General features: G+C 44.7%; 1 protein-coding gene across 10 annotated transcripts in view; it reads right to left on the bottom strand.

The window, feature by feature from the left end:
• The window catches only part of CAPN6 (calpain 6), a 64433-nt gene that overhangs the window by 10308 nt on the left and 40589 nt on the right, over positions 1–13536 (bottom strand). For 7 of the 10 annotated variants that reach the window (XR_011728595.1, XR_011728597.1, XR_011728599.1 and 4 more), the window contains exons 11-14: positions 12968–13089; positions 6987–7123; positions 1563–6119; positions 52–389 (exon numbers count right to left, since the gene is read on the bottom strand). Coding sequence is in view for 1 of the 10 variants with exons in the window: in XM_071757579.1 (XP_071613680.1) it covers positions 5937–6119; positions 6987–7123; positions 12968–13089 (442 nt within the window). In the remaining 9 variants the exon portion in view is untranslated. Of the gene's footprint in view, positions 1–51; positions 390–1224; positions 6120–6986; positions 7124–12967; positions 13090–13536 lie in introns of those variants that run through there. The other 3 variants (XR_011728602.1, XR_011728601.1, XM_071757579.1) reach the window with 3 other exon arrangements.

The following is a 13536-nucleotide window of genomic DNA, read 5'->3' on the forward strand; positions in this document are numbered from 1 at the left end:
AGATAGGTGGGGAACCAGGACTGCTCTCTATGTACCAGGAATCCATGTTACCTGCTGTGCTGGCTGCATGGCCACAGTGGTGTTCAGCAGATGCCCCATCTGTGAGGGCTTCACTCATAGGTGCTAAGGGGGGAGGAAAGTGGGAAGTGGAGGCTCCAGCCCCCCTGGAGGTGTGTGGCTCCATTGTTCCTCAGCTTTGCCTCCATGCCAGGTCCTGTTGCCACTTTACTCCTGGTTCAGTGCCCTGGTACGAGTCCAGCTCCTCACTGCCACCAGTCCTGAGCTCTGCTGAGTCCCTGCCTCCTGACCCCCTCAGATGCCTCCTCCAGCCCCAGCAGTCACAGTGCCCGCTGAGCTCCTCAGGCTCCCACTCCTCTGGTTCTCCTGTGCTGCTGGGGTGATGGAAACCTGGGACAGGGGGGACCTCCCCCATCCCACCTGTAGTGAAACCCTGCCAGGGGTGTACACATCAAATGCCAGGAAAGGGACATAGAAAAGAGGGAAAACCATCCCTGGGCACACACAGTGAGCTCCTGTAACTGTAACTCAGTCTCCCCAGCAGCTTTAGGTATGAAATTCACATTATTATACACAAACACACACATAAATACGTGACTGTACCCCCCTCAGTATTGTAGCAACTTATGTATCTCTATTTTTAAAAATACACAAAAGAGCACACACACACACACAAGAAAGACCCTTATCTATGTAACAGTAGCTGCCTCTAGGATATAGGTACAGAGAGCAACACCATAAACAAACTTGTTATCTATATGTATATATACACTGTAATATGCAATTTGTCCTGTATCACTGCATTAAAGAAAAAAAAATTATATGAATACACATTCCCCTAAAAGACAAACGTAAGTCTAACACACCCTCTCTAAATATAATATATAAAACCAATTACATAGTTTAACTAAAAATATATATATATGAAATTAGCATGTGTGTGCATGCACATTCACAGGCCCCATAACTCTCAAACTATGACCCTTAAGTAATGCTTCCTTCTTAGCCAGCTATATATTATAGTGGTTTTTTTTTTTCATATAAATGCTTCTGTAAATGCTACACACTATATATTACATTACATATGGTATCTTATATATATTATATGTATATATTTTACACATGTGCATGCACACAGAGATCTTCATATAATTCTCTAGCCAAATACAGTTAAAAAAAACCAACTATAAAATACATTCTGTATTAAAAAATAAAAATATTTTAATATATAAAAACACGGAGAAGGGAGAGAGAGCCATGCATCTATAATTATGTAACACTCCATTTCCTACACAGATAGCAAGGTTTAGACAGGTTTAGGAAAATGTTTTACTATACATACAGATATACACAGACAACCCCTCCCCTCAAACAAATACATAACTATATGTGTGTGTATATATATATATATATTTATATATGTATATCCCCATGTATATATAGGAACCCTTAAAAACCAATTTCTATTATGGGTTTAGATATATTTATATATATGTATGTGTATATATGTAGAGATAGCTAAGTGGGTGTACACTGTTTAATACCTTGGGATCTGGATGATGGGATCCATTGCATCCTGAAGAAATTCCCTGGAGATAGCAAACTGAATGAGGCAGTGGACACTTGAGAAGGAAGAGCCACCCTGCAGTCTGGGCAGTCTGGAAGAGGGAGCTAACAAAACCCTTAGGAAGTTCAAGACAGACAAGTGGCAGATTTTACACCTGGGAAAACAATCCTGGAGTGCAGCACAGGCTGGGATCTACCTGGCTGGGGAGCAGCTCTGTGGAAAGGTCTGGTGGACAGAGTGCTGCTGCAGCAAAGAAAGCCAACAAGGATGCTGGGTTGCATCAATAAGGGTGTGAGAGCAGTGATGAAGCCATGATCCCTCCAGTCAGCACTTGCCAGGCTTCCCCTGGAATACTGGGTTCTGGTCCCTGGTACATGAAAAAGATGTGGACAGGCTGGAGAGGGTCCAGAGAAGGGCCACAAAGATGATCAAAGTCCTGGAAAGGCTGCCACATGAAGCAAAGCTATGAAAATTGGGTTTGCTCAGCCTGAGAAAGAAAGCTTAGGAGAGACCTCATCACCATGTTCCAGTACTAGAAGGGTGGCTACAAAGGAGGTGGAGACTCCCTGTTTACAGGGAGACACCTGGAAAAGATGAGGAGACACTTCAGATTACTCCTGGGTAGAAAGCGACTCGACAGAAAAGGAAAGTTTTTCACAAGAACAATCAGCCATCATCACTATTATCTCCCCAGAAGTGGTGGAATCCCCACCTCTGAGCCCTTCTAAGCCCCAGATGGACAGGGTCCTGGCCCATCTTGTCCAGATGGTGCCTTTGTCAAGGAAGGTTGGACCAGATGATCCTCAAGGTTCCTTCCAACTGGCACCACATCTGTGGTGATCCCACATACTACCGAATCTGATCCCTCTCTCCAGCCCTCTATAGTATAGACTACCCGGCTTTATCTATTTTTTTTACACAGAGTCCCATCTGCGATAACACTATCTATATTCTATATATATTACATATATATAGGACTCGGACAGCGCACAGAACAGACGGTGAGGAACAGCACTATCCCACCTGGCTCCCTTCTCCCCGGGCCCGCAGGGGCAAGATGGCGGCCGAGAGCCTGAGGCGAGGGACAGGAGCTCGCGGGGCGCGCGCTCCCCCCGGCGGGCACTGAGAGCAGCGCGGTGCGGGTGAGGCCCCGCCAGGCCCCCCCCTCTCCATCCTCCCTCAGCACTGACCTGGCGGTACCAACAGAACCGCTGCGTTCCCCTGAAGCTGCGGGAAGGGCGGCACAACACTCACAAACGCGGGCTGGGAGCTACAGCTGTGGCTGCTCGCCATTAACCTCCCGGACTGTCCTCTGCTGCAGGAGCCGGGAGAGCTCCCTGTTCTGAGGCTTCCTGGAGTGAGAATGGGAAGCAATGAGGGTTTAGTGGAGACAGAAGGGACACTGTGACATCCAACAGGGCTCCTGGGACACTGCTGCGGTGCAGGGACAGCAGAGACCCAGAGCTGACAATGGAGACCATGCGGGATGAGCTGGGGACTCATCAGGGAAGAGCAGTTGGGAACTACAAGGCATGCAGGGGGAGAACTGTTCAGTGAACAGCCAAGATGAGAGATTTTTTTGGTTTTTTCACTCCTGAGCAAGCAGAAAAATGTCATTGGGGTCATTCCAGAATTATTTATTTTATCTGGAACCAAATGTTTCATTTCAGAAATTAGTGAATATGTTTGGGGTTTTGTTAACCTTCTATTTAGGTCATAATGTAACATAAAGAAAAGCTGAAATGAAACATTTTCCAAGTGTTTCTCTCTATTTTAATTGGGGGGGGACACACACGACGACCCTCTGCCAGGAAGATGGCCCAAGAACATACATAAATGCAGTCCCTCATAAATACCCCTTTGTTTCCCCCAGTTATCATTAATTGTTAAAAAAAATACTGCCCACCTCTGGTAGCATTTGATCTTAAATTCTTGTGTCTGTCTGCAAAGGCAACTCTCTCAGCTCAAAACAATCACATCTACCTCCCACATCAGGTACACCTTGGTAAGATGAACACCAAGAGAAAGAACCTGCAGCAGAGGAAGGAGCCAAGGGACCCCCCCTGCAGCTTCATGCCCTCGATGCAAGCTCCCAGATCAGAACACTGGGACAGGGAGCCATGAGCCTCCAGTCTCCTGGCATCTGCCCCAGGTCACAGAAGGGAAAGCAGCATGGCCATGCTGGGTGCTGTCTCTGAGAGGAACCTTCTTCAGGCTAAGCACTGACCCAAATCAATCAGCTGGCCAAGCCAACCCCTCCTTTCTGCACCCATCTCACACAGAACAGCCCCTGGAGAAAAGTCTGTCTGAAAGCAGGGTTACATGAGCTGACCTATGCTGCTCTCCTGAATGCTTTGTGGTTCTACAAATTGCAAGTGTGGGGCTTTAACTATGGCTGCAACAACATCACAGTGCTCTCCAGCCATGTGCCAAGGGGATGCAGTCACCCCTTGGGCCACCCTGCTGAGAAGTGGTATAAAACCATGGTATAAAACAGCGTGTGAGGAAAAGCAAGGCAAACAGGTCTCAGTGCAGGGCTAGGACAGCTGCAGTTCCCTGTGTGGCTTGCCCAAGCTCTGGTCTGTGTGAGATAGTTCATGCTTTTTTTTAAAAAAAAATAAATTGTTTACAAACATACCTTAGAGTAAGCAGTTCTGAAGCTATGACTTTACAGAGAAGAATTACACTTGCCTGTAGGGCTGTCAACTGCATGTAGTTCATATCTGACAAATGCTCTGTGTGTAGAATGGCTTCAGCCCAAGCTCTTTAGAAAGAGAGCTGGATTTATGTGCTTGCTACATGCAACTAAGCTGATGGTGGTTTAATAACATTCACAGCCTTACAGTCCATCTCTGTCACAGAAAGCATTTTCCTTCCACAGCAATGATCCTTTTGGAGCCCTGAGGAGATTTCAAGACCCTCTGTGAAAACATTTAACTCTACTGAGGCCTATTTTATAAATTATAAAAACTGCACAAAATGGCTGAAGTGGTTACAAGGTACTGAAAAATCCAAGCTTCCTGGCTGTAGAGAAGGCAGAATATTAATCCTTGAGCTTCACTTTCAACACTAGAATTTGCAACCATACAAAATCCATTTCTGAGAGGTCTCATACAATGAACCCCTTGCACAGGTTGACAACACAGAAATGCCTGCTATGAGGAAATGCTGCCAGGCTATATGCAAAAGTTCAAAGAAAGTTTGTAGCTGAACCCTGCTTTGAAGGAAATGTGAAATGAGACCTGTGATCCATTGTACCCAAACTAAACTTCATCAAAGACATCAGCTCTGTCAGCAATAAACTGATGCAAAATCTTGGGATGGCTGTGCCAGGGCACACAAACCCATCCTTAACATGAGCTAATTTTGTCCTCTCTCAGCCTGGTGCTACCCATCACATCTAATGACACATCTAATGAAGCAAAGGGAGCACTGCTCCATTTTTAGCATCCTGTGGATTAAACAAAGCCTCCTTAGCAAGGAGGCTCCCCCTACTGAATTTGTCTTCTGAGCAAAACCACAGTTGAACTGTGAGGTGCCCTCCTTGGGACCAGAGGGATCAATTTGTGTGAAACCACCTTAAGGTGGAGAATAGAACAATAAGAAAGTCAACTGGAGAACATGTTTGCTGACAAAGCTCTTATTTGCTGTGGTGTTCAAGACCTGCCCTCCTATTTTAATGTTGTCCTGGTGTGTCTGGTTTTAAGGCTATGATCTGTGGTTGAACTCCTTAAGTAATCACCAAGGAACAGAAACATCTGATCTGCAACTGTAACAGTGAAATTCATCAACAATTTTGCATCCCTAAATGGGCAAAAAAATTCCAATCATAGCTTAAAAAAAAATAAAAATCCCCCCTCCCAAATACAGCCTGGCAGTGAACAAGGACTGAGCCATGTGAATCCACCTTGTGCTTTCCACCCCACCAACCTGCTGGGCCATGACCATGGAGATGCAGCCATTCCTGCTTGCATCCACTGTGATGTGCTGGGAACCTGTGAGCAGAGTCACCTGTGCTTCCACCTTATGTGCCCAGAGCTCCTGAAAGACACTGCTGGGAAAGATGGCCACATCTTAATGAGCTTATCTGCTAATGTTTAGTTTGGCCCCTCTTCCACTGCATTTGCTGTATCATGAACATATATATGTATAAATATGGGGGTTTTTTCCTCTCTTTAAAAGCCTCTCTCCCCATTATCCGTGATAATGTGGAAGAGTTAGAGGGCTTTTTCTTTTTAAAGCGATTATGATTATGTGCAACCTTTGCTCCCGAGTCATTCAGACAGAAAGCACAGACAAGCCCCCCTGCTGGGAGGTGACAGCTCTGTCTGGCTCTGCGGGGCTTTGGTATTCATAGCTCCACGAGGTCATCGCTGGAAAAAACCTTGACGGTGATGTGACCTGGCACCTCGGCTGCTTCTCGGCTGCCTCTCCCTCGGAGCTGCAGAGTCTGCTGTTCTCTGGGGTCACCGGGTGAAGCCGCCAGCACTGCCTGTCCGAGGAACTGGTCACACAAAATGTTGCTGTTCCAGAGCTAAAGACAAGGGCAGAGAAGTGAGCCCAGATGAAATAATGCTTCTCTCACACTCCACCTGAAAGGGTTGTGCTGGAGGAGAGCCACCCCCATTAACCCCTTGAAACAGCAGTGAGGAGGGGGGAGTACATCTATTAAGCTAAATGTTTAGAGAACACATGGCAGATTCTGGATTTGCATGCTCATTTATATACACTCTGCAAATAAGGACCTAAATGCAGCTTTTTGCTTTCTAGGTCACAGTCCACCTAGAAGAGGTAGAGAAATTACCTATTTGAGCTCATCAGTGGTAAAACCCACCATGCAATCAGCCTGTCTGAGCCATTCTGCCCACTGTGCTCACCTCTGTGGTGTCTTCAGTGCTTTTTCCTCTGAGTTCAAGCCAGGCCCCACACTGCTCCAGCAAAGGACAGCAGTGGTTTTAGAATCCTTGGATGTCTCCTTTGTCACTACTCAGCATGGGCTTGGGCACATAGCAAGCAGCAACCAAAAGGATGTTAATGTTGGTTTTTGCTGCTGGTTTTATTGCAGACACTGGCTCTGGACAACACTTGTTTTTTCTGTCTCAGTTTTGTCAGGTAGCAAATGAGGCAAAAGGTAATTCTCTAAATCCCTTCAAAGCCTGGGAAGAAAATATGCCTTCTGATCCCAAAGTGCCATCAGTTGCTGCGTTATAGAAAAGACCTAGACTAGAGAATCAGAAGAGCAGCTGAACAGCACCAGGTAGCCCAATGAGGAGCAGAAGTTCTCACACTTCTGTCCTGGTTTTCAGCCTCAGGAAGGAAGCATTAGAACACATCAAGCTCAGTGATGCTGTTACAATCTCCCACCTGCCTTTAGCAGCCCACCCTGCGTGGCTCATCTCACCTGGACAATGACAGGACTGTCAAGGTTCTTCCTGTAGAAAATCCCTTGTGTGTTGAAGGTGGCACTGGTTGTGTCCTGTTGCACAGAGGAGCGCACACTTTGGTTCTCACACCTGATGAGCACGTAGGGATCTGCTCCTGAAACACAAGCAGCAGCACAACTCTTAGCACACAGAATGGCAGCTGAGACCTGCCCAGAAACCCAGCAGAATCCCCTCCTGTGCCAGGCAGCATCACAGCTGCTGGAGGAACAAGGCACCAAACTATCTCACATCCCTGCTAGCTGCCTGTCACCTCCAGAGGTGGAATATCTAATTCTTGTAACAATTGGATGCTCAGGGCTGGAGACCAAGCACCATTTGCTGTGAAACCAGCTCAGCTCCCAGACTGGGTCTGCAGTCTTTCCACATTCCCTTGCTGTGCATCCCCTTCATTCATCTAACACAGCACAACTATTTCTGCCCGAGCCTATTGTTGGTGACACCATACCTGGTTTTCCACACCTTGCTACTTTTTAGATGTGGATTTTAAATAAACCCACTGAACGTGTGCAAGCATAAGTCAGAATCATGATAATTTCTTCTACATTTCATCACCATCTACTAGAAAATGCCACCATTGGAACAACAGCCAAAAGGCAGGACCTTTTTAAGGAAGCTTTTTGTTTCTTAATTCATACCCAAGATGGTTTTCCTCAGGCACATCACTTGTTTGCAGGAAGGGATACCAACATGCAGCCTTTAAGCCCAGAGTAGATGGGGACCCTGAGCAACCTGACCTAGTGGAAGGTGTCCCTGCCCATGCAGGGAGCCTGAACAAGATGATCTTTAAGGTCCTTTCCAACCCAAACCATTCTGTGTTCTATTTTATGAACATCTCAAGCAAACAAACCATGTAACAATTACATCCAAAGCAGAAGAAACTTTTTCACTTATGAGAAAGAAACAGATTTTTCCATATGCTGCGTGGTGACTGCACCTGGGCAGATGTGTGCTAGGCCTGTTACCCTGACAACCTCTCACACTTCCTAGAGCAGGTAGCAATGTATTGGGTTTTTTTTTCTGGTAAGCAATTACTTTCTGTGTCACTCAATGTGTGGATTTAGCTCTGGGGCATGGGGCAGCACCATGCTGTGTAATCAGTGAGGGAAAAGCTCCCCTCGTTTCACAAAGAGATTTGGAAAATAGAGCTGAATAAAATGGGGTCTTGCATGGGATGGTATCAACTACCTTGGCCACAGGGAAAGAGCAAAGAAAAATCTGATCATTAACAGTAATTAACAGATAAAGGGTGTAAGAAGGGGTGGGGAAAGGACACAGAGCTTGAAGAGGTAACAGGCCTAGCTGCTGGACAGGGGGGCTGTTAAGGAAGGGACTTGGCTAAGAGAAAGGAGAAGGAAATCCAACATTTGAAAGAAACAAATACAAATTCTCAGAAAGAGATAGAAAAAAGGAGGAAGGCAGAAAAGAACAAGAAAGGTACCTGCACAGTATGACCTCACAATGGCACTGCTGAATGGTCAGTTGTATTAGGAGGACTGGCTCCAGTTCCACAAGAGAAGAAAGAAATGGGAGAGCTGCACATGTGGCATGAGACAAGGGACATTCTCAGCTGCAGTTGGCCCAGTCACTTGCAGCTCTGGGCCCAATTTATTTACAGCACAAAGGCAATGCAGAAAGGGCTACTGATGTGAAAATGCCCCATTCTAGTGTCTGCCATGAGCTGGGAATAATAAGAACTGAAGCTGGTCTGGCAGTGGAAGGAGGACAGGGTTCACTTCTGTCCCAAGCACACACAACTCCCTGTGCCTTGAACACCATACTATGTACAACAGCTGCTTCACCTCAGTCCTGTGGGCATGCTCTTGTACTGGGAAGTTGTACCAAAAAAAGCAGAACAAAGGAAATATTTAAAGCCTGTAAAAGCCAGTGACAACTGGAACAGTAATGACATTTCTGAGGCTTAAAGAAACCTATGCAGAGTAAGCTCGTGGGAAAAAGAGTGCAACAGACAGCAGTGAGAGCAATTCTAAAACAGACTTGGGAAGCACAGAATGAAAATCTCCAAGCACACAGTGTTCCCTTGTCTTCATGCAAACCTGTCACTGTGCTTGGCATGCAAATATTTGGTCAACTTCAAACCAAGCTAATTCAGAGAGGTACTTCCAAGAGAAACAGCCTGCATGCATGCAGTAATTAGTCTGGGCAGCTAGATTCATCCACTCTTCTTGACAACAGCAAACCATCCATAATTTTTTCCAGGCAGGACAACGGATGAAAGACAACAGCAAGGAGGAGCTTTCCAACAAGCATTTAAAATAGAGATTAAACAACTTCCCTGTGTCAGGAGCAAGGGTCTGATGATAACCAGCTTGTGACCCAGGCCGGGTGTGTACTTGCTGTGCAATCTTCATTCTCTTCCAGTTTTAAGTAGCTGCTCAGAAATTTTAAGCTTAGCACAAGGCTAAGATGACAGTGATGGACTTATGTGAAGTGCATTCAAGTCTAAAATCCCCCTATCCCAGTTACAGCCAAAAAAAGTACCTCTGTTCAGGCTGCTCATACTTTCCAGAACTGCATACCCAGTGTCAGAGTATAGAGACATCCTGATGTTTTTAGACAGTTTGTCACAGAGATTAATGCTGTGTCTCAGTTCTCAGAAGCTTCAGAATAAATCATAACCTCCTCTTTATCATCAAAGTTTGTCTTCTCTCTGTGCTAAGGGATGATAATGACAAACCAGGCAGGTGGCTGGACAAGATGGAATACAGTTGGCAGCGACTGATGGTAAGAAATGAAGCAGCTTGAAAGCTGAGATGCTGCAGATCAGAAGGTGAAGGAGAATTCAGGAAATCCTTGTGAAATGCAGTGGGGCTAATCAGACACAGCAGCTCACACAGAAACAACTTGGTGCCAACCTTTGCACCAGAAAAGGAGTAACCTTTGTATGAGGGTCTCTGAGCAGCAGGCAAACACAACCACTTACTCCACCTGTTTTCCACTTGAATAAACATATTGACTGTGCCTAACTTGAAAGGAAACTTCCACTTGTCACTCTCAATGGCAATTGCTTTGTGGTCTCTTCCCTCATCTTCACAGGATTGATTAGACAGGAGGCTGCTGCTGACTTCTAAATCTCATTCTCATGGGGAAAGGCTCCAGGAGCAGCAGGTCAGGTTATTTTAAGCACTGCTCATGTGACTTCAAGGTCTAAACTTCAAGTTTCTCCCTTCTGAGAAAACTGTTCTTTTTCAAATGCCTGGCTGCTATTTCTTCTTGAGATAAGCATGGGAGAGGGTCCAGATGTAAACACAGAGAAGCCAGAGAGGAGATGAGAGGTGACAAGGAGTCTGTAAGCTTTTGTGGAAGCATTAGGAGAAATCTTAGAAAATGGGGTATTTCATGTGCCCAGGCACATCACCTCCTAGTGCTAATTTAATATCCATCCAGACAGCATGATTCAAGGAACTTTTCAATCTACCACAAAAAAAAAAAAAGAGAGACACGTGGACTACACCCAGAGACTCCAGTATCAATTGGGAGTTTTGCCAAACTTCCCAGCAAGGTGCCCTCAGAAGGCAGAGTGCCATGATGGGCATTACCCATTGTGCTTCATTTTACTGTGTGGCACAAAAGTCACCATTGCACATTTAACTTCATGGCTTTTGTTGGTTTTTTTTTTAATTCTTATGTATATACTCACCCTATTTCATTTGTCTGAAGCTGCTATAAGGTATGGCATTCTACAAGGAAATTCATGAATGTACTTTGTGAGCTGGAGATACTTGCAGGGGGAAAAAAAAAGGCTTATAAAGATTCAAACAGGGATTTCACAGCATAGTTCAAGATAATGGGGAAGCTTCTGAAATGAAGGAACTCAGCTCTCCCTCAGTGCCCCCTGAATGGATGATATTTGAAACTACAGATTGAAAAGAGACAAAAGGCTTTTACTGAAAGCTTTATGTTGGTACAAAGGAAAATATATCAACTTTTTTTGGTGGTTTTATTCAAAGTCAAACAGTAAGATTGATTTAAGTTTCGTGTTCAAATCCCCTATGTTTTTGATTAATTTAAAAATGGGACTTTTTTTACAGAGGGAAATGGAAATACTTCAGAAGAAAAATGATAATGATAGGCTGATTTTTTTCAGCCACTTGACAAATTCAATACCAATTCACAAAGAATTTCACTTAACCCAGTTCTGCATTTTTTCCAGAAGATAAAATAACCAAGCAGAAGTTCTGCTTAGATTTAAACAGAAAATTAGTGAATCCACTCCCTGCAGGCAGTTCTTCCCTCAACAGGTTACCTTTTCAGTTCTGTCAGGGTAATCAGCAGCCCAAAACTGGATGAAATTGAAAGTGGAAGAAGATGCTTCAACTCAACCTGACCATGCATGGTAGTACTGGGTCCTAAAGCTGTAAGGGCTATGCTGTACTTAGAATATTTATAACACACAGGTTCTAAGTCCTGTTTGTATATTCCTGAGGGTCTGTGTCACAATGCACCAACAATGCACCAATGCACAATGCACAACACTCTCAGAGCTCAAGCCTGGGCTTTGCAGCTGCAGGCAACTGTTTTTAATGATCTTGTCAAGACTGTAATTGTTCTAAGGACTGTGAGATGCTAAGGGTAGAAAACTGGCTTTTATTGCTTTACTGCAGGGAATGTCAGAGAAAACTGTCGAAGAAATTTTAAAGGCAAAAGAAAAACGTCCTTAAAAATGAAAATGTCCTTCATGGGGCAAGAACATTCTGCCTCCTCTCAGTGCACTGCTCTGCTATTCTTGTCACACACAGCTCCTTCAGTCTCACCCATCCATCCTGCCTTGCTGAGAAGGCTGAGCCACACCACTTGCTTGGCTGAGATGTTTGTGGCTCCTGTTTGTTGAAGAAGAGTACCAAGAAAAATGAAATTAATCAGTTTTCTGCATCTCTTCCTTCCAACATTCCTATCCATTGAAGAGACAACCAGACTTAAGAGAAAGTGGCTTTCACAGGGAAAAGTACATTCAGTCACCACACTGGGTGCCAGAAATAACTATGAAAGGGGACTGGAATAAAGCAGTAGCCAGCTGGTGGGAGAAATTTTACAGCTGCTTTGTGAGACTGAAGATGAACTGCACTACAGGTCTAAGTTTAATGTCTTCTCTACCATGAGAAGTTAATGCAACTGAGCTCCTAATCTTAGAGCTCAGGATACATCTCGACCACACGTAGCTGATGTGTTTCAGGAACCTCTTTGTTTTCCTCTTCCAATTTCACAACAGCATCTTTGCTGCTTTGCTTTCTTCCTACCAACCACTCAGTGCTGCCATAGGTCTACCTTTTCCTGTTGCACAGGGCATGGAAAATGAAGGCTGACAGATGGAGAGCAGGAGTGGAAAATGAGGAAGCAAATGACTACTGGACAAGTGTCCTAATTAACTGTCAACATCAGGTGCCAGGAAGACATTTTAGTGTCCTCCAGAACGCTTCCTCTGACGTGTACATATGCAGTCCTGTTCAAGTCATTTAACCTCCCCCTGTCCTAGTTTACCCAGCTGAAAATGCTCATTTGAAACCATAATTTCCTCCCTGAAGAGCTATTAAGCTTGTGGCAATGAATAGCAAAGTGCTCTGAAGACCATGAATGACATTGCTGAGGTAAGTGTAATGCACCACACAGGTCTGTGCTGTTCATCTGTCTCCCTGCTTATTTTCCATTTAGGAACATGTAACACTCAAAGGTGAATTTTTTACTTATCCCCACAAAAAGTTTCTCAGGATGGTCCAGTTACCATCACCCATGTGGACCAGCACAGATGAAACACCTTATCCACCTGAAACCTCCCTTTGGGCAGATTTTGCAACGCGCTGAAAAAATCCCCATAAATCTTCAGTTTGTTTGGATAATTTCTGACTGTTTACACACCAACTCAGATCATCTGTAGAGGAGTGAAGAAGTCCCTTCCACTCTCCCAGGCTTGCTTTACACTTACCCCCTGATCGGTCTTGCTTCTGTAAACCCTCTGCAGAGTAAATTTTGATTTGGGTGACCCTGCGTGGATAGCCACAAAGAAGATTCCAACATGTCATTTTGGGCTTATCTGTCTTCAGCTCCCTGAAAAAACATGGGAAAAACAATTGATGCAATGAATGTCAAGCAAACAATCAATGCCTGTGGAAATTTGGCATTTTCAGAACATAAGATCTGTGCTCCTTCATCATCTACCACTTTGGGGATTTGTGGTACAGAAATGACAGGCTTGTCATCTTTCACGTGGCAGCAAAAGTGGTGGAAAAAAATCTGATTTAAATCATGGAAAACTGCATCAAAGCAAGAAAAGAATTCAGTGAGCCTGATTTAATGAAACATTAGTTTTGCCTTTGCAGACAGCCACTGGTTTCAAAGATGATGGCCAAAGAAATAAGCAACATCAACTGTAGCTGCAAGCACCAGTGTTCTGATCTGGAACTGGAGGCAACTACAAAAGCCAAACTGAAAAGTCAAAAGACCCAAACTGAATTGTCCACTAGGTTCCTAATTGAAATGCACCAATCCCAGGGA

The sequence above is a fragment of the Heliangelus exortis genome, chromosome 14, assembly GCF_036169615.1.
Source record: "Heliangelus exortis chromosome 14, bHelExo1.hap1, whole genome shotgun sequence".
NCBI lineage: Eukaryota > Metazoa > Chordata > Aves > Apodiformes > Trochilidae > Heliangelus > Heliangelus exortis.